Below are 21,480 nucleotides of genomic sequence, written 5' to 3'. Positions count from 1 at the left end.
CCAACAGTTAAGTTAAATTTTGTAGGTAATCCTTTCTGCATTGCTTTCCTGCCACTCTACACAAGTAGAAGGTAGGCACACGTAACAGTATCACTTTGTATTTTTTTGTTTCATGGATAGCCAAGGCCAAAGAATTCACTCACCAAATGGCCAGCCTATTTTCCCTGCTCCCTGGAACCATTAAAAGAGAAATTATTATGATCTTGAAGATACGTAGGCCTTGAAGGTCCTTAGGCATGTGGCTAGACACTTTCCCATCTCCTGTGTGACTTCATAAACTGCTGAAGATTATAAAGAAGCACCCTGGGTCTCAGACTCTCCACAAACCACTAAGAAGCTATTGGAATACAGAAGGATGGGACAACAGGTGACTCCTCCCAACTCACAGCTGAGGAAGGGGGTGAGTGGTGAACCTGGAAAAGGAGAAGCAAGAGGTTGTTTGTGGCCCCCGGTCCCATTGTCCTTTCCAGGGCTGGCCTTACCCATGAATGGTTGCTTGAATGGTGTAATATAAGAGAAGGTCCTTCAGACAGCTCCCCAGCATGCCTTGAAATTTTTCTGATCAAGATTCATCTGGAAACACCAAACACCCTGAGAGGTGGGGTGGTGAACTGTCTATCTGTCATAACCGTATAGCACGAGGCATGGGTAAGAAAGAAGGAACACAGATGTGAGAAGACAGCAAAAGGAAGCTGATTCTACCTTCTTCCCAGAGGCCAAAGAATTGTCACCTACTTATAATCAAGTCTCTGTCCCTTCTCTCAACCTGTACCTTGCCTCGTCTGGCATGGTGAAGTTAGGCCATGAGGCAAAGGCATAAATCAGCCTAGGGCTCTGACTCTATGATGATTCCTAGAGAAACCTGAGCAGGGCATCCAAAGAACAACTGAGTCTCCAATAGGCGCTCTCAAGATGGAACAACATTCCTTGTTATCACAAGGTCCTTTCCCAGCCAACCCTTACAGAACGAGTCACTTTCAGCTTGGAATTCATGCATTTAGTGGGTTCTTTCCCCTTTGTCTTCTCAGACTTTTCATAGTTATTTTGAACTCTAATCCCCATCTCTGCCCCTAAAGAATCCTCATGAGATTGTCCTTTGCTTCATTTTTTTTCTCCTTATCCCCCTAGATGAATCAATGAAATTTTCGATTCAGCGGCTTATTATAGGTCTTGTGAGATACTAGCTCATTTCTCACTTAAATCCAATTCACATGCAAGTCAAGACCTCAGTCATGGTCCTCTTTGAAAACAAAGGACAGACAACCACAATATTAGACATTATATGTCAATGAGAGCTTCTTTAAGGTAGCTCCTAGGGCAGATATTGGAGACAGGTCCAGAGAGAGCTGGACTTTGCCAGAAGGGAAGATACAATACTGAAAACACCAGGGAAGGAAAACAAGTGAAATACAGTTATGCTTAGCTAGAACCAAGTCTTACGCATTTTGCATGAGACACTGCTAATCAGTGGAGAGAGAGAATGCTAACACAACACTGTATGCCCATGTGAAAGCAGAGTTGGTATGAGAGCTATGGAGAAGAAAGACTTTTTTTAAATTCTCTCTTCGAGAGAGGACATGTGTGGCTCCAGACTTTCTCCTGGAATAACGCCAGACACATGGAGAGAGAGAGACAGACGGATTTAGGAAGCAGCAGATATGTAGGGAAAGTTAGCTCCCCAATAAGTCCTTGATTTCCAGCTTGCTCCCCTAGAGACACTGGGCCAATTCAGCACCTCTCTTTTGGCTTGAGATGAGATGTTTTGCTCCCAGGCAACAGAGAGAGGTCCCACCCAAGGGGAAATTCTCTCTCTGAAGTCTCTAGGGAAGTAAGCCAGACATCAGGAAATGTTGAGGAGCTGGCTTTTCTCCTACAGCTTCTCAACACGTCTGAAGACAGTCTGGAATCATGAGTATCAGAAGAAGAAAAAGAACCAACTTTACTCTGAAATTAGCATTCTCTTTACTCATTAGGAGAGCTTCACCCACAATGCCCAAGGCTTAGCTAAGGTTCCATGATAAGTAAAGGCTTGTTGACAAGGTTGTGACAAGGTCTCAGCATCACTGTGTGCAAAGTTGCTGGTGAGAGGAGGTATCTGGGGCTTCCTGCCCTGACATATGGCGGAGGAGGGACAGGTATTAAGGGAACGAGCATTTATTAAGCACTAGTATATGTCAGGCACTATGCTAAGTGGTTTACCAATATTATTTCATTTGATCCTCACAACAGTCCTGTGAGGTAGGTGCTATGATCCCCATTTCACAGTTAAGGAAACTGAGGCAGACAGAGTGACTTGCCCAGGGTCGCACAGTTAGTAAGTATCTGAGGCAGGATTTGAACTCTGGTCTTCTTGACTCTAGACCTAGCGTTCTATCCCCTGAGCCATCTAACAGGAGGGAAAATTTCATCAAATAACATAGATGTAGAACTAGAACTGGCAGGACCCTTCCAGGTAATCTAGTCCAACCTCCTCATTTTACCAATGAAGAATCTGAGATGCAGAAAAGTCAAGTGACTTGTCCACAATCACATCAGCAAATGGAAGAGAAGATCTCTGACTCCAAATTCGGTGTTCTTTTCATCCCACCCTGCTGTGAATGTACCAGGTGTGTTGTAAACACGCCTAACCTTTCACACAGGTACCGTCTCATCACATCTAGCAAAAAACTGACCAGTATATTAAGTTAAAAAATATGTAGAAGGCAGGAAATATCAATCTGGAGTATTTGTCTATGACATGAGTGTTCTGAATGATGCGTAGCCCCACATGGCTCTTCAGCCCCTTCTTTCTGGATGTGTTAGATTCATCACTCAGGGCCAAATGGACCACAATTTTCTCCTGTCTTTCTTCATCAGTCACTATGTGGCTTCTTGTATAGCCTGCTAGGCTGTTGGCCTCTGATTCACTATAATTGCCATCCAACATAATGGTTCTTGAATGAAGCATCCCACACAGGCACGGGACCTAAGGAAAACCAACACAAAGAAAAAATCGCGGGTTATTAGGCATTAAAAGGACTAAAGAAAAAAGATTCAATGAGGATGATGCTTTCTTCCTCTTAACATGGAGGCTCACTTACTTTCATTAAATTTACAGAATCATAGAACCTCAGAGCTTAGTGGTCAAATTCATTCCTAAACCAAAATCCCTTCTCCAATAATTCAACAAATGATCATCCAGCCTTTGCTTAGAAAGTTTCCACTTGGGTGAGATTGGAGCATTTTTGCCCTTTGTCCTGAAGGGGTCCATCCAGTGATGGGCCTTGGAGAATCCCATCCTGCTTTGGAACAGCTTTCAATGTGAGGAAGTTTCCTCTGCCACCAAGCCTAGTTCTGCCCTCTGAAGTCAAATAGAACAAATTCAGTCTTTTACCAATGTTATTCTGGGAATCATTTCCTCCTTACCAGTTAGACATTTGTCTAAAAAGAAGAGAAGGTCAATCTTATGGGGGAGTGGGGGGGGGAGATACTCTGGGTAGGCATGTGCAAAAGATTCAAATTCAAAGTATCCTTGAATGTATGCTGTGTAGACATCATGCCGTGGAATGTAAGCACCTTAAAGGCAAAGATGGTTTCACTTTTGTCTTTGTATATCACCAGAGTCTAGCAAAATGCCTTGTACACAGCAACAGTTAACAACATTGGCAGGACCAAAGTCAAGATAGTAACTCAGGAAAAGAGAGTGAGGCCGAAGACTGTTCACAGCCCTGCCTCACTTAAATCCAATTCACAAGTCAAGACATCACCTGTGATGTCTTTGGTCCTCTTCAAAAAAAAGGATGACCAACAGTGACATGGTGCTTTGAGGTTTGCAGAGGGATTTATACATGCTAGCTCAGTGGATTCTCACATCAACCCTGGGAGATAGATGCTATCATGATCTCTGTTTTATGGTTGAGGAAACTGAAGTCTTGAAGAGATTAAGTAACTTGCCCAGGGTCACAGAGCTAGCAAGTATCCACAGCAGATTTGAACTCAGGTCTTCCTGACATTAAGTCCAGCAGCTCTATCCACTGTACCACCTAGCTTCCTACCTTACTAGTGTCTAATAAACATTTATCCAATTCATCGAACTAAGTACGGGCAGCCTTTCCCACACCAAGATGTACAAGGAATAGTTCCCGCTTGCTTGAAGCTTACAGTCTAGTAGGGGACATTTTTGGCTGATTAGGCAATGAGATATATCAAACTCTGCACCAGGGATCAGGATTTACTCTTGGCTCTCCCCACCTCCGATTCATGCTGTGCCTGCCGGCCTTAATCCTTAATCCTTCAGTGCCCCGGTTTCTCCATCTGGGAAACAGAGACAATGAAATTATTCAAGTTGCTCCTATTTCTACAGAGCTTTAAAATTTTCCAGTGGATGTCACGAAATTTTATATGGCAGAGACAGATTAGTAATTTCACGTAAATGGAAATGTGTTTTGCATGACTACAATACGTATAACCTATATCAAATGAGAGTGACAGGAGAGAGAGAAAAACTGGTGCTCAAAATTTGAAAAAAGAATGGTCAAATTGTTTTTATGTGTAATTAGGAGAAAAATAAAATATTAAGTTGAAAAAAATTTCATTTAAAGTTGGAATTGGCCTGAAATTATTGTCGGGCGGGGAGCACCTTTTGAGCTTTAAAAGTTTAGTCTTTTTTTTAAAAAAAGGAAGAAAACTCCCAAGATTTTATTATATTTCCAACTTGTAATCTGAAATACCTCATGAAAATGAAAAAAAATTTCAAGTGTTAAATTAGAAATCAGGAATTGCTTTTTTTTAAAAATTCCTGAAAATAAAAATCATACTTTTCTACATCAGCTTTTTTCCAGGTCCAGCTTATTGGTTCCTTGGATATTGGCTAAGGTATGGATAAATGGCCAACTTTTAAAGTCCAATTCTTTCTAATTTGAGCATAAATCCATCGTAATACTTGGGGCCAAAGTGTTACACATCCATTAGAGCACAGAAGGGTACACAAAACTGAACTTTATACATCATTCAATGTATTTAGGGATTTCTGGTTTTTAGTCCCAAAGTAACATGATGACCATAGGTTTAGAGCTGGAAAGGGCTGTAGGGGGTCACCTGGTTCATATCTTCATTTTAAAGAGGCGGAAGGTCAGGGAAAGAAAAATATTTACCCACAAGAGTAAATGAATGGCAGAGCCAAGATAAATTCCAGATCTCATAGGATCACAGGATTATGGGGTGTAAAATTGGCAGAGCCCTTAGCAACCACCTAATCTAACAGTTCTCAAACTTTTTGGTCTCAAGATTCCTTTAAACTCTTAAAAGTTATTGAGGAGGGGGCAGCTAGGTGGCACAGTGAGTAGAGCACCGGCCCTGGAGTCAGGAGGACCTGAGTTCAAATCCAGCCTCAGATAATTCACATACTTACTAGCTGTTTGACCTTGGGCAAGTCACTGAACCCCATCTGCCCTGCCTTCCTCCCTCAAAAAAAAGTTATTGAGGACTCACAGAATTTTTGTTTATTTGGGTTATATCTATCAATATTTGCCATGTTAGAAATTAAAAGTGATAGAATTTTTAAACATTTACTTATCATTCCATTTAAAAATAATAGCAAACATGTTAACAAAATAACATTTTTATGAAAACAACATTTTCCAAAACAAGAAAATTTAGTGAGATGAATAGCATCATTTTACATATTTTGTAAAATCTTTAATGTCTGGCTTGTTAGAAGACTGCTGAATTCTCATGTGTTTCAGCATGCAATCCATTGTGATAGATTGTTTTGGTTGATATTACTTTAAAAAGAAACTCTAGCTTCATAAAAATATGTAGTTGGAAAAGGAAGGAATATCTTAATAGGTTAATAACATCCTAGTATTATTATGAAAATAATTTGGACCTCATAGACCTCTAAAAAGGTCTTGGGGACTCCCAGGAGTCTATTGATGACACTTTGAGAACCACTGACCCAATCAAATTCCCTTATTTTGCAGAGAAAACTGAGCCCTAAAGAAAAAGTGACTTGCTTCTGGCCCCTCAGCTAATAATCTTCGGAGCTAAGATTTAAAGCTCAAATCTCTTAACTCCCAAAACACTGCTTTCTATTTCTCTGGTTTCTATGCTTCTATTTCTACTCTATCCCATACAGTAGGAGGGGGAGTAGCAAACAAACACTAGGATTGGTGGCTATGATTTATATATTTATAGATACAGTTAAGAGCAAAAAAGAAAATAAAATGTGTTCTGTTCTCAAATTCCAGTAATTGCAATAGTTTCGAAATTTAATGTCATTCATTTGGACTAGTTTTTTTCCCATATTTCTTAAAGCTATAAATTAATATGTCCATAATCACAAATTTACTTAATAGGAAGCCACAGTCAGACCGGTAGCAGAAAACATTATCACTAATCTTTTATCCTAAAAGGGTCATATTTAGAAAGCATTACTGTAGTATAGACACTTTATGGCTTTGCCTGAGATTATATTCACTCATTCAAGAAGCATCTAGTAAGCACCTACTATGTGCAAAACCCTAATAAGCTAAATGCTGGGGATAAAAAGACAAAAAAGGACTAATCCCTGTTCTCAAGAATCTTACTTCTACAGTGTACACAACAACATAGTGCAATGATCAGCTTTGATAGACTTGGCTCTTCTCAGCAATACAATGAAGTAAGACAATTCCAAAAGACTCATGATGGAAGATACTATCCACATCCAAAGAAAGAAATACGGAATCTGAATGCAGATCAAAGCCTACTATTTTCACCTTTTGTTTTGTTTTCTTTTTTCTTTCTCTTGGTTTTCCCCTTTTGTTCTGATTCTTCTTTCACAACCTGATTAATATGGAAATGTTTTTAATATGATTGTACATGTATAGCCTATATCAGATTGCTTGCCGTCTTGTGGAGGGGAGAGGGGAGGAAAGGCGAAAAAATTTGGAACTCAAAATCTTATAAAAGTGAATGTTGAAGGCCTTCTTTACCTGCAGTTGGAAAAAAAATACTATTATTTTGCACTGAAAAAAAATGAAAAAAAAATGAAGCTTACTTCTATCAGGGATAACTACATGTACACAGATAAGAAGAAGGGAACAAACATTTATTGAGCACCTACTATGTGCTAAACATTGTGCTAAATGTTTTGCCAATGTTATCTCATTTGATCCTCAAAACAGCCCTGGCAGGTAGGGGCTATTATTATTCCCATTTATAGTTGAGGAAACTGAAGCAGACAGGATAAGTGACTTGTCCAGGGTCACCCAGCTAGTAAGTAACTATAACTGGATTTTAACTGAGGTCTTCCTGACTCCAGGCTCAGCACTCTATCTACTGCCCTGTTGGGGTTTCATGGTGTATTGTAGGGGACATCTCAAAGAGTTCAGAGTCAGACCACTTCTAATCTAAGAACCAGCATTTATTAAGGGTTGAGGCCCCTCAGAAGCAGGCTAGGTTCCAAGAGGAATCAGCAACCTAGTAAGACAACAATGGGTAAATTTATAGTGCATTGATGCTGATTACACAACAGAAATTATGAATATTAAAAAGGCAGAAGGAGTTTGTTAAGGGATTAGGTAATGGGGGGGGGTCCCTTCTATGGTTTGGTGGTCAAACAGCCTGGTCATGCTGCTTTCTGATTGGCTAGCTATTGTGGTCTTGTCTGGTCAAAATGGATAGTCAGGTATTGTGGTCCTGTCTTGGGCTAAATGGATGATGTGATTATGGTTGAGTACAAGGACACACCTCTTCAAATATGTGAATTGGATCTGAGGGCAGTGGCCAGCCAGGGGTAGTGACTGCATTAAGTCTGGAGGCCTGAGGTGTGGTTAAAGCCAGATTGTGTGGTTAAATCAGTGCCTGCTGTTCGGTGGAGCCCATAAGGAAGTTAGAATACTGGGGTTGGGGACAGCTTTATTAGGATTCTATCAGCCCCACTTAGCTGCCCCTAAGTATAAAATAAATACAATAAGGTTAGACAGTCAACTGAATCAATCATCAATTTTGTGATTTAAAGTAACTACCTTAGGTGAGAACACTTCTTTTGAATCAATTTATCAAAGCCATTGAACTAAATATCAAAAATTCTTAATCAATTTGGAAGGAATGAAAGCTATTGGATGAAACGAAATGGCACTACATAGGAAGTATGTTGGGATTCGCTGAAAAGATCAGTCATACCTTTGGGTTTTGGATAAAATAAAGAAGCTAGTTTAGAAACTAGGGCATTGAGTAGTAGGCCCACTCAGTGTGTGGGGGGGGAAGAGATCCAGTCATGCCCCTAAGAGGGAACAGCTTGAGGCAGGGGAAAGAGGAGGAGATGAAGAGCATTTGCCTCCTCCCACCACTCCCCCCAACCAGAGAAAGATCTAGTGACCTCCAGAAAGTCAAGAGATTTTGAACCTTCTATGAGGATCCTAGCAATGTTCCAAAACAGTACTGGCTGGTGGTAGTGGGAACTGAGGACATTCTAGACATACAAGGAAAAGCTGCTTCAGGATGCCACAAGAAGCCCAGCACAAACCTTTCCCATACCTTGAGGGAACTTTATGGGAATCCATAAAGAAAGAAAAGGATTTCGGGCCACTAGGAGCCATGCTAATTATTGGCCACAATTTGGAAGGAATGTTCTCTAAGCTGGAGCTCACTTTCCCCTGGACTCTGTAGAAGAATGTATCCCAAACTTTGGGGAGGAATGTTTTGTACCTATTGTTCTCACTAGGTTGCCTTAGTAAATTCCTACTTCTAAAAGCCAATTAGGTCTGGCTGTCTAAGTGATGTCCACTGATAGTAGGAGAAGCATAACAGTAGGGGCTTAGGAGCAATAGTACTAGAAAATACAACCCCTCAAGGTTACCCCTAGCACCCTGGGAGGACAAGTAACTAGCCAAGATCTAGGGACCCAAACAGTCAGTGTCAATAGGTGTTTGTGAAAACAGCCCAGAGCCTGGGTTACATAACAAAAATGATTCTAAGGAGAGGGCATTAGCACATAGGAGGATCAGGATCGGTGAGGATTCCTGTAGGATGTGACACGTTAGCTGAGCTTTGAAGGAAACTGGGGATATTTGAGAGTACATGAGGAAGGCACAGAAGCAGAAGACAGAGGGTCACCTACAAAGAAGAACCAGAACACCAGCTCGACTGGAGCATAGATGCATATAGAAAATTAACGTGTAATAAGCCTAAACTGGAGCCAGATTACTGTGTATCATCCTAGAGGCAAGCTAGAGCTTCTTGAAAAGGGGAGTGACACGGTCGGATCTACACTTTGCAAATAGCAATATGGCGGCTCTGTGGAAGACAGATTGAAGAAGGGAGAGACTGGAGACAGGGAGACCAATGAGGAGTCTATTGCAATAGTACAGGCGAGAGGTGATGAAGGCCTGAACTGCGGGCAGGAGATGGAGAGAAGGGAATGGAAGCAAGATACATTGTGGAGGTCAAATTGACAAGATTTGGCAACTGATTGGATGTGAATGACAGAACTTGGTCCTATAGACAGAACTGAGGGCTGAAAGTTGGAGTTCTTTGAATAGAAGAAACAGATGTGATAAAACATAAAAAGGACTGTCCGAAGAGGAAAAGGTCATTCATCCAGCAGAATCTTCCTTTTGCTCTCAGTCGTTATCGTTGTCCAGTTGTGTCCGACTTGCCCAGAGTCACCCAGCTAGCAAGTGTCCGAGGCCAGATCTGAACTCAGGAAGATGAGCTTCCTGACTCCGGGCCTGACACTCTATATGCTGTGCCACCTAGCTGCCTCCTTACTCTCCACAATCTTGTCCATATTGTAAGTGCTTACTGACATAGGGAAACAAGGGCTTCAAATGCCTAAATTACCTTTTGTCTTTTCTTTGTTATCAGAAAGAGGAGGTAATCATTTTGAATAATTAAATATGCAATTTAATTCTGTTTGTGTGATTACTTGGTAGATGCAGCCAATGTTTTTCATGTAAAATGATTATAGCAATCTGTTCATTTTTATTTAACTTGAAGCCGCATTTTATTAGACATCATGTGACAGATATAATTTTTCAGGTCCTCTGGAAAGACTAAAAATAGCTTTGTGGTTTGTGCTTTCTGTCTATATTTGCAGCAGGAAAGTTGTCCCTGTTGGTTTTCTTTAAGGATATGATAGATTTCTGTCATATTGAATGTCTTGTTCAGTTGTTTCAGTCGTGTCTGACTCTTCATGACCCCATTTGGGGTTTTCTTGGCAAAGATCCTGGAGTGGTTTGCCATTTCCTTTTCCAGCTCATTTTACAGATGAGAAAATTGAAGCAAACAGGGTTAAGCGACTTGCCCAAGGTCTAGATCAGGGGTGGGGAACCTTCAGTCTCATGGCCACACGTGGCCCTCTAGGTCCTCTAGTACAGCCTTTTGACTGAGTCCAAGTTTTACTGAACAATTCCTTTTATTAAAGGGATTTGTTCTGTGAAGTTTGGATTCTGTCAGAGGGCCACACAAAAGGCCACATGTGGTTCTCTAGGTCCTCAAGTGTAGCCCTTTGACCTTTTATTGTTGCTTTTTGGTTATCATTTTCCCTTAACCTCACTTTACTTCCCCAATATGGAACCCTTCCTTGTACCTGTAGAGATGGCTCTAAACTGAGAAAGACTTTGCTGGTATACATACATATGGACTTGAGAGAGACAATAATCTTGCCCCCTGGGCTTAGCTTGGTTCCAGGGCCTTTCCCCCAGCTATTCATCTGCATGGAAGAGCAAAAGTATTTTGGAATTGAGAAACAAGAAAACCTGGACTCCTTGGAAATTTGCTGCAAGACTACTATCAATATGGATGCTGACTTAGAACATTCAGTTGTGGAAATTAAGAAATGTGTTACAAAGGTTTTCTGACACTAAGTTAGAGAGAGGTATCTGAAAGAGAAGCAATATGCCATGATCAGGAAATAAAACTTAAAAATAAATTCAATCCCAAAAGCACTGGCTAACCAGGGCTGCTCTGTATCCCCAAGAGCTTGGCACCTGAGGCAAAGACTCTCCTGGAAATTCCCATCCTAATCAAAGTTCTGAGAAATAGACAAATGCTTTCTTATGGGGAAAAATACTTGCTAGCTTTTTTTTTCTCCTAATCCAATGGCTTATGTGTGTTAGGGTTTCTGCCTTTTCTAAAAGAACTGCATCGGGAAAAGCCTCTGGGCTTTAAGGTTAAGGAGAAGAAACAGCCCTTTCGTTGAAGTCTCCAGCTGGAGGCAGAAAGGAGCTCCACATCCTCAAGCCCAGGAGTGCCATACCTGGCAAAACCCAGCAGCAACCAGTGCTGAGCAGCGGCATCCATGAGAAACCAGCTGGGACCAACTTCTAGCAGAAACTGCTTGTCTGGCAGAGGTTGAACTCTTGGGATTGAACTTGCTCGGGAGCAGTACCATGACATCACTAGAAGACATCAATGGTCTTATAGTGCCATGGGCATGTTTCCCTTCCATGTATAAACCATGGTCACAATATGTTCCCTGTGGGTATGTCCCTCCACATGTCTGGCCTAAGCACTTGTGTTCCTCCCGTGTGTACCCTTCCATGAGTGTACCCTTGCAATACACATTCCCTATCTGTGTGTCCCTCCATGTGGATTCCCTACATATGTCTACTATTTCCACTCATGGTATATGGATTTGTGGGGCTGTGTGCCCTAGATTTATGGGAAAATGTTTTGTTGATATATTTCTTACTATGTTATTTCAAGAAATACCTTTTAATTGAATTAACAATTTCCTCTGGCTGACTAGTAAAAATAAACACATTGGTGAGGGCTTAGGAGTAATGGATGCAGACCAACAGAGTACCCTGAATTGGGGGTAGCTATATAGGTTGAGAAGTACCCCATAAGCTTGCAAAAGCCAATGGATACAGAGACCACATCTTTCCCTAAACATTTTCAAGAAATCATCAAGAAACATAATTTGTGATATTCAAAGGTATTCCTTTGGCCTACGTTTCCTCATCAGTAAAATAAGAGGGCTAGTGAATACTGAGTAATTCTAATATATAATCTTGGCTCCAAAGAAGAGATGAGGAAACATCTTCCACTTTTCAGTAACAGGGTAGGGTACCATGGATGGGAAATGCTATATACACTGTCAAGTGCAGTCACTGTGTAGGTTGGTTTTGATTTACTATTTCTCTTTGTTGTAAGGAAGAAATCATTTGGCTGATGTGAGAGGGAGATGTTTCTTTCTAGAAATGACAATGTAAAGAAAACAGGTATCAATAAGATATTTTTACAATGAGGGGGCTAGACTGGGGTCCTTGGACCTCTCACTTTATGATCCTATAATCTCAGGATTAACCTTACAGGGTTTCAGCCCATTACCTGCATACATGACTATGAGGGGGTAACATCTCTTGACAAGCCTCTTTGTACCAGACTACTTTCTTCCCCATGTATTCTCAGATGCCTTCTCTTACAGTAACATCACTTCAGCATCAGTGAAAGCGGCAGAACCAATCACTCCCAGGATACTGGAAAATGCGTGGATTATAGACTAAAAAAAAATTAGCATTTGCTACAGGAATACTTGAAAACGATCACAGAGTAGAAGACAGGAAGTTAAAAATATACTGAGATGTTGAAGTAAAAATACTATGGATAAAGCTTGTCTCCCTCTTTTTATTCTCTCAAATTATCTAGCACAGTTAGAAAAGATGTAGAATATTCAAGAGACAATGTGTAAATAGAGCATCATGAAAAAAAATGGACTGCCTTGATTGTTTTTAGAATTCATCTATGTACACACAAAAATCTCACATTTCCTTATTTTCAATGACTACTTGCATAATAAATATATGCATAAATGTGGGTTTCTCCTCTAGGTTTACCCCCATTGTAGTTAGTTGGTAGCAAAGAGACATTGTATTGCTCATTTAACTGCTTAATACAGGAGGGCTGGGTCCTAGCCCTGCATCTGAAATCAGAGAACATAGGTTTGAATACTGGCTCTTTCACTTAATATGTATATCACACTTTGGGCAAGTCACTTATTTTCTCTGGGCCTCAGTTTCCTCACCTGTTAAATGATAGGGTTGTCCTAGGTGACCTCTAAGGGCGGGCCCTTTTAGCTCTCAATCCTATAGTTTATGATTTCTTTAAGTTTCCATTTCCTTGTTAACAAAATGAGAGGGTCAGACTAGATGATCTCTACGATTATTTCCTGCTCTAATATTTTATGAGTCTATGGATATTACTGATCTTAATTTTTCTTATTTTAATAAAACAAGTATCTTACAATTATTTTCCAAGCAAAACGGTTTTTCCTTCCCCCTGCTACAGGCCCATGTGAGCATGGCTCTCTTATGCTATTCCTCAGGTGGAATCTGTCTTTTCTCTAGAGTTTCTCTATTTACCAATGAGACAAAAGACCCTTGGAAGGGTCCCTGAACTTCTCTTTGGACCAGACCACTCTAACCCAAGGAGGCTTTCACATTCTAAGAGTCTTCCATTCTCCCTCACTTTGGAGAAGATAAGCGGGTTGGATTGACTCATAAGACAAGGAGGCACTTCTCCTGGTGGCTCTTTTAGCTGGGAACTTTTCTGCCACATGTCCTTTCAGTTGGAATTTCTTTACACATGCATTTCTTTTCTCCACTCTCCTCCCAGCTATGTTTCTAACTCTCCAGATTTTGCCTTCTCATCCTGGGATTTCTCTAAGCACCTTGGACCTTCCCACCCTAAAATACTTCTCCATCCTACTAGCCCTCTTCTCTCATTTGTGAGTTCTTTTCAGGGCCTCCATTTTAGGGATGGATCCAGGCTGGCCATGCTTCAGTTCCCTCTCAGCTATGATTCCCTGCATTTTACCCCAACCAGAGTACCTTCTCCACCCTTCCCAACCCTTGCTCCCTTGAGGAAATAAGCTCCTTGGGGGCAGGAACTTTCTTTTTACTACTACATTTGTATGCCCAATACTTAAAGCTGTGCCTGGTACAACATAAGTACTGAATAAATCCCTGCTATTTGTCTCTTAGGCAAACTAGGTAGGGAAGATTTTCTTTCTCACCTTGCCTCGAAGCTTCCTCTCCTTTCGCTCCTGTACGGTGGTCAGGTAGTTCACTGCTGCATACTCCAACACGGAGAGGAACACAAACACAAAGCTGACCCACAGGTAGATGTCCACAGCCTTGATGTAGGAGACTCGGGGCATGGAGGCATTAACACCAGTGATGATTGTAGACATGGTGAGAACAGTTGTACTACCTGGAAAGGCCCACAGATAAAGTTAGTTCAGACACTGAACTCACTTTTTAAAAAATGTCTTGATCTCCTTACCCTCTTTGCAGAGGTGGGGGACTAGGGGCATGGAATATTAGTAATACCATAATATATGATTGATGAATTGATTGGCTTGGCTGCTTTTTGTCTTTCTTAAATATTTTTCTTATTACAAGGGATGGCTCTTTGGGTAGGGGGAAGAAGAGGAAATAGAATGGAATGGAAATAAAAGTGATAAAGAACAAAAGAAAATAAAAAATAAGATTAAAATTGAAATTTGGCTTAAATTTGGGTTTCCTTACAAAACTACTAATGTGATTCATGACTCACAAGTACATATTCTTGCTCTCTGTAAGTTTTTGGGAGATTTTACCATATGCTTTCTTCACCACCTCCCCCCACCAAAGTCCTCAGGATCTAACCTTCAAACAACAGAGCCATTTTCCTAGCAGAACACATTTCACCTCCCTGAGGCAACCAGTGCTTTGCCTCCCGCTTGCTAACAGGGTTAGAAATGTTCCAGGAAGATCCTGTTCCAGAATGTGGATTGAGACTTGAGAAGCCTTCTTGATGAGAAAAACAGAGACCCCTCCACCGTAGGTAAATGGACTGGTCAATGAGATAATGAGATTCAAATAGGTTGGTCAGTGAAATAAAGAAGCTAACAGGGACCCCTCCACTCTGGGCAAATGGATTGGTCAATAGAATCAAAACTCTACCGCCCCTTGCCTGCATATCCCTGATGGCTTCTTCTCCCTGCCCATAGGGCTTCCTCTGTAAGAATCCCTAGCTTCTCTGAGCTAGGGGGTGTCTCCCTTAAGGAGCTGCCTCCCATAAGGGGCTGCAACCTCCCTTAAGGAGGAGCCTGCTTGGTGTGTTACCTGGAATAAATAGCTTTACTTGATTTGGAGACGACCTTAGCGAATTCTTTTGAGACGACACCACGACACACACCCCTTGCACCTCAACATTTTGGTGCCCTTGAACCTCATCATTCTAATCCAACTTCCTCATTTTACAGCAGGGGAAACTGAGGCCCAGAGAGGTGATGTATCTTGGCCAACGTAAAACAGGTAGGAAGTACCTTTGTTTTACAGATGAGGAAATGGAGGCCCAAAGAGGTAACCTAGCTTGCTCAAGGCCATACAGGTATCAAGTGGCAGCATCAGGACTCAAGTCCAGGTCCTTCCTTCTCCAAATCCAGCCCTCTTTCTATTGCACCATGATGTCTCTTTTCTAAGAAATGTTCAGACTTGGAAACCACAACATCGCCAGGGGAATAGCTACAGCTCAAACTCTTCAGACTCCAGATTCCAGCCCCGTTTTAGTAAAGGTTAGCTTTGACATTGCATCTGAACATTCTCTCTCTTTCAGCCTCCTTTGTTTCAATCATCTGATGGTTTATTGAAGGATGTGTAAATCACTAAAGGAATGTCAGGCACAACACTTTAAACCTTTTTCTCTCATTAAGCCATTTGGTTCCCTCAGGTTTTCTTTTTCACCATGTCTCAGCAGAGCCATAACTCACAATCTGCACAACTTGGGCAACAACTGGACAAAATGCATCTGGGGAGGAGTTTAGTTTTTTTTCATACAGTGGATTATCGACAACATCACATATCTTTTACCCAGTGAAACTCTGGCAGGCACAGCTCTGTAATCGATCCAGAAGGACACCCAGGACAGCATAACCATCAGGGTAGCAGGGAAATAGGTTTGGAGCAAAAAGAAGAAGATGTGGCGACGCAAGGTGAAGTTAATGTACAGTCGGTTGTACCACCCTGTTAACCAGAAGAAATAATGTAATAAAGTATAATTTGAGGCAAAAAACCCCAATCACCTTTCTTAACATACTCTCTCATTCCCAAATCTCTCACTTTCATCATATTTTAAAAACTATATATATTCATATGCTTCATGAATTAATGAAATTTCCATATATATATATTTTTTAAAATCTGATTGAATAATTATATAATAATTACATATAGTTATAAGGAGAACTGGAATTGTATATCAAATAGATTTTTGATTATAGGCTTAAGTACATAGATGTAAATATAGACATCCATTAGGATTTCAAAGATTGATAGACAGATATAGGAATTATTTCAGTTCAATATAGATTTAAACAAATTAAATCACAAGTCCAAAATAATTAAACATATAATTATAGGTATTTCAAAGAAGTCAAAACACTTCTTATAAACTCATAGCTGGCTTTCATAAATCTATTAACTCAATTTATATTATCTAACTCTACATACTCTCTCCAAGTAATATGCTAAGTTGGGGGAGATGCCAGGTTAGCTTAAGAGAGCAATACTACATACCCACAATCATAAGAATCTGGTGCCTTAATCTCTAGAATCTAGTGATAATAGCCTAGATAGAGTCAAGAAGTCTGGGCTCTAATACTTGGCTCATTGACAAGGTGATTTGAAGCCAATCTTTTAATCTCTGTGTACGCTGCAGGGGAAAAAAATGGCAGAAGTAACAATTATGGCCTTATCCTAGCTCTATCACCAACTCCTAGCATGACACTGAGAAAATCCTTCCTCTGAAAAATGAAGAAATAGAAAATGCCACCAAACATCAATGAATTACAGAAATGGAAGGGACCTCCAAGGTCACCTTCTACCGGAACAAGAATCCTCTCTTCAACACTTCCATTGAACATTATCCAGCCCCCATTTGGGATAATTTTCCACTAATGGAGAATCCATAACCTCCCGTATTTCCTTATATTTAGCTGATTTTTTTTTCTCTGAAACTTTCACTTATTACTCCTACTTTTTTCCTCTCCAAATCCAGAAAGAATGCTTGCTTTCGGAGGCAGAGGAGCTTGGTTCAAATCCTCTGGGCCTTAGCATCTGTAAAATTAGGAGGCTGACATTCTGGAGAGCAATTTGGAACTACGCCCAAAGGGCAAGCAAACTACGCATACCCCTTGTGATCCAACAATACCACTACTAGGTCTGTATCCCAAAGAGATCATAAAAAAAGGAAAAGGACCTACATGTACAAAAGTATTTATAGTCACTCTTTTTGTGGTAGCAAAAAATTAGAAATTGAGGGATAGCCCATCAATTGGGAATGGCTGAACAAGCCACGGTATATGAGTGCAATGGAATACTACTGTGCTATAAGAAATGATGAGCAGATGGATTTCAGAAAAACTTGGAAAGACTTACACGAACGGATGCAAAGTGAAATGAGCAGAACCAGAGAACATTATACATAGTAACAGCAATATTGTATGATGATCAACTATGAATGACTTAGCTCTTCTCAGCAAAATTGGGAGCTGGACTAGGTAGCTTCTAAAGTCTCTTTTGGGCTCTAAAACTATGATCCTAAATCTAATCCCTTGTTCATATAACATCCTTTCAGGAAAGTATCTATCTCGCTGGAGTGGAAGTGGGAAAGGATAGCAGGGAAGCAGAAGAATTCACCAATTAGTAGTTTGTAAGCACAAACTTGAAAAGGCAAAATATTAAGTGATAGATATTAGTTATTAAACTGTTGGGTGAAAACATTGGTCTTGAGGAAAGGTAGCATGTGTAAAGAGGGCAGAAGCTATAAAAGCATATCTATCACATTTCAACAGCTTTTTAAAATGGGTTTGCATTATTCTAAGCTTGTTATCTTTCAGAACTGGGCTGTTCATTTCAGAGGCTCAAGAGACACATAAAATATGGGCCCTGTCCTCAAAAAGCTTAATGAAAAAATCTATATACCAGTTAAGAAACAGTTAAAGACATTATTAATTAAGAGAAGCTGCATGACATTGGGGATAGAGAGTCAGCCTTGGAGCCAAGAACATCCAAGTTCCAGTAAGCCTGTATGACCCTGGGCAAAACATTTAACCTCTCAGGGTTCTAGGTAACTCTCTAAAATGAGAAGTTGCAGTGGAGGTGCCAACCTGCATTGGGAGAGGGAGTTTCTTCACTTTGGAAATATTTGTATAATATATGTAATAATTCATATAGTGCTTACTATGTGCCAGGCACTATGCTAAGCACTTTACAATTATCTCATTTAATCTTCACAAGAACCCTACCAGGTTGATGATAAGTTCCCAAAGTAAGCGATAGTGCCTCCTGGGGGTGCTGGAGGGATGGGGGGGGGCAGTAGTAGCCTCTGGTGCAATTTGGGGGGGGGCTTTGAATAAAAATAAGGAAGCAGTAGGAGCATAAGGAGAGAAGAGAAGAAAATTTTGAAAAACTGTATGTGTTTCATCTGCTGTGTAAGAGAGTTAAAGTCATAGTGATTACATTATTTTCCAAATAAACACACAAAATGCATATTATAACCTATCAGTGGTCAAGTCTGCTGACAGGTCTTAACAAGCAAGTGTTGGCAGGCAAGCATGTTGGGCACTGCTGGGAAGTCCAGCATGCGTCAGCAGGAATATGTGCTTGTAGTGACTTACTTACAATACGATACCATATAGTTACATGATGCAATATTGTGTCATCAAAATTTTAATGTGGAAAAAACCTACAAATTTACAATTAATTATTACATTTAAGATGCATCATTTTTTAATTTATATTTTTTTTGAAATGATGCAAATTTAAAAAAAACCCACAAATTGTTAAAGGGTTAAAGAAAGTAGATTTCCAGGGGGGCGCTGAGCAATTTTTTTAAAGGGGGCAGCAGGCCAAATAAATTTGGGAACCTCTGAGGTAGATGCTATTATTATCCCCATTTTACAGATAAGGAAACTGAGATAGACAGGTTAAGTGACCAAGGTCACACAGCTAGTAAGTATCTTAGGCTGGATTTGATTCAGGTCTTCTTGACTCCTGGCCCAGTGCTGTATCCACTGTGCCACCTAGCTACATCATTACACTCATAGTGAAATATTTTTAACATCTATTACACAATACCTATAATGAAATCACAGGTCTAGTCCTTGTCCATTAACTAAGCAAAAGCGTATAAGTGCTCCAGGAGAAGGGAGATGTGTTTCTTCTGAAGTAGATGGGGAAGGTTTCGTGGAAGAAGGGGATTTAAGTCGAATAGGTAGAGAGGAGAAGCAAAGTATTACATGCAGGGGGAATAATCTAAGGCAAAGTTAGGAGGCAGGACTAAGTCTTGTGGATTCAGGTGGCAATGGTTAGCGTACAAGATTCCTGTTGAGAAGTAGCAATTGTGTTGTGGAGATGAACTGAGAACAGAAATATAACTGGGAATTCCATCACCTGAAATAAATTCATTTGGAGGGTAAGATTATATATATATATATATGTGTGTGTGTGTGTGTGTGTGTGTGTGTGTGTGTGTGTGTGTGTATATGTGTATATATGTATATATGTATATGTATGTATATATGTACATATGTATGTATGTATGTATGTACACATACACACACATGTGTGTGTATCATATTCCCTTCCTACGATTTCCTCCAAGTTCCACCAGTCCAAGACTCATTGCCCAACCTTCAACTGAAGCTAGTCTTCTCTCCACTCAATATTACTGGGGGTGGAGGCCAGTGAATACTTGAAAGAGCAGGAATATATAAGTAAAGGAAGTGCCATTTCCCCTTAGATGTCAGTGCCTGAGGCAAAGTCTCAACCACTCTGCCCTAGTTATATTTCTAACTGCATGCTTCAGTGTTTGTTCAAATATAGGAGGTGATTTTAATGGGGGTAGATTAGTATCGGGGCAGCTAGGTGGTATAGTGGATAGAGTGCCAGGCCTAGAATCAGGAAGATTTGAGTTCAAATCTGGCCTTACATATTTACTAGCTGCGTGACCCTGGGCAAGTCACTTAACTCTGTTTGCCTCAGTTGCTCATCTGTAAAATGAGCTGGAGAAGGAAATCACTCTAGTATCTTTGCCAAGAAAATCCCAAAAAGGGTCACTAAGAGTCATATTTGACTGTAAATGACTAAACAACAAGAAACCCAAGATCAGTATGATGCTATAATCAAGCAAGTGAGTGAACTCAAGGTATATTCCATTTATCCTTCATCCTTTACTCCATAAAGTCAGTTCATCTTAATCATTCCCCTTTCTTCCCATTCATCCAAAGTGGGCAGCATTGAAATAAATGGATTCAGTGGCCTCTGTCCCTTTATGGCTATAGGGTTCTGTGGTCCTGTGAAATCCCGCTAAACCTTGGATTTGCATGGTGCCTTGTTTTTGGAAGGAATGAGTTCTCCCTTTATGAACTATCCTGATACCCCTGTCTTAGTGCTAAGGTGCCAAGGGTGATAGTTGCCTTAGAAACACGGGGATCAAATCCAGGGACTCTAAAAATGAGCACCAAGCGTCCCAGAAGAGGCCATCGAGATAACAACTACTGGGCTACACTGTGATGGCTGGCTCGCCTGGGTGGTATAGAGTAACTCATTTGAAGAGAAAAACAAACCAAGCACACTGCATTTGAGACCACTGAAAACCCTCAATGAAAGGTTAGTGAAATAGAGAAGACCAAAAAAACCCAACTCTATAATGCAGTAGGGATCTCAAAAGAGTACTGTTATGGTTCGGACTTGCCAAGAGTGGACTAAGGAAGCCTATCACAAAGCAGAGTGAAAGGAAGGAGTGTGCTACGGAGGGGCAGGGAAGATGAGCCGTCTCTGCAAGGAGATAAAAGTAGGAGCTCATGGTGGGGAAAAAGAGAGAATGAAACTGTTCCTGGCTCCCTCCCCCTGAGGCACCCTTTAACCATTCCATTGAATTGTAGCTGCCTCCACTTGTCTATTGCTACAGAATTCTCAGAGGACCAGACTGCCACTTTTGGGGGGTGGTTGTAGAAGAGAATCCTGTATGGGAACACTTTGGATTAGATGGCCTTTGAGGTCCTTCTAACTCTGATATTTTGGAATTCTATAAAAAGGAGGTTGAGGAAAAAAAATGAAAGGCGAATTTTGGAGCAATTAAATACATTCTTCTCCAAAGTGGAAGTGTGGATTTGGCCATTAAAAAAAAAAAAAAAGACCCAGAGCACCTGGGGTAAAGTGCCATGTCAAAAAGCAGGACAGATTTTATTTCATTAATGGGGGTTCTTTTCCCCTGAGGTGCTCACATATCCTCAGTGCCCAGAATATTCACTGAAGTCTGACTTGAAATGTCACAGGGCCATAGATTCAGAGTTGGAATAGACTTCAGAGGTCGTTTATCCCCACCTGCCTTCACCCCTCATTTTACAGATGAGGAAAACAGGCCTGGAGAGATAATGTGTCATTCCAAGTTGACATAGCAGTAAGGGACAAAGCAGAGATTTGAACCCACACCCTCTGACTCCAAATCCAGGGCTCTTTCTATTGC

General features: G+C 40.7%; 1 protein-coding gene across 1 annotated transcript in view; it reads right to left on the bottom strand.

Moving 5' to 3' along the window:
- Positions 1-2,656: 2,656 nt before the first annotated feature.
- The window catches only part of LOC118857173 (gamma-aminobutyric acid receptor subunit rho-2), a 62,614-nt gene continuing 43,790 nt past the window's right edge, over positions 2,657-21,480 (bottom strand). Inside the window, exons 7-9 of the mRNA XM_036767820.1 lie at positions 15,822-15,974; positions 13,982-14,178; positions 2,657-2,965 (exon numbers count right to left, since the gene is read on the bottom strand). Coding sequence (XP_036623715.1) covers positions 2,657-2,965; positions 13,982-14,178; positions 15,822-15,974 — 659 coding nt within the window. The remainder of the gene's footprint in view (positions 2,966-13,981; positions 14,179-15,821; positions 15,975-21,480) is intronic.

The sequence above is a fragment of the Trichosurus vulpecula genome, chromosome 7 (assembly GCF_011100635.1).
Source record: "Trichosurus vulpecula isolate mTriVul1 chromosome 7, mTriVul1.pri, whole genome shotgun sequence".
Lineage (NCBI taxonomy): Eukaryota > Metazoa > Chordata > Mammalia > Diprotodontia > Phalangeridae > Trichosurus > Trichosurus vulpecula.
Note: the sequence above shows the minus strand (reverse complement) of the source record. Positions and strands in the feature narration are given on the sequence as shown.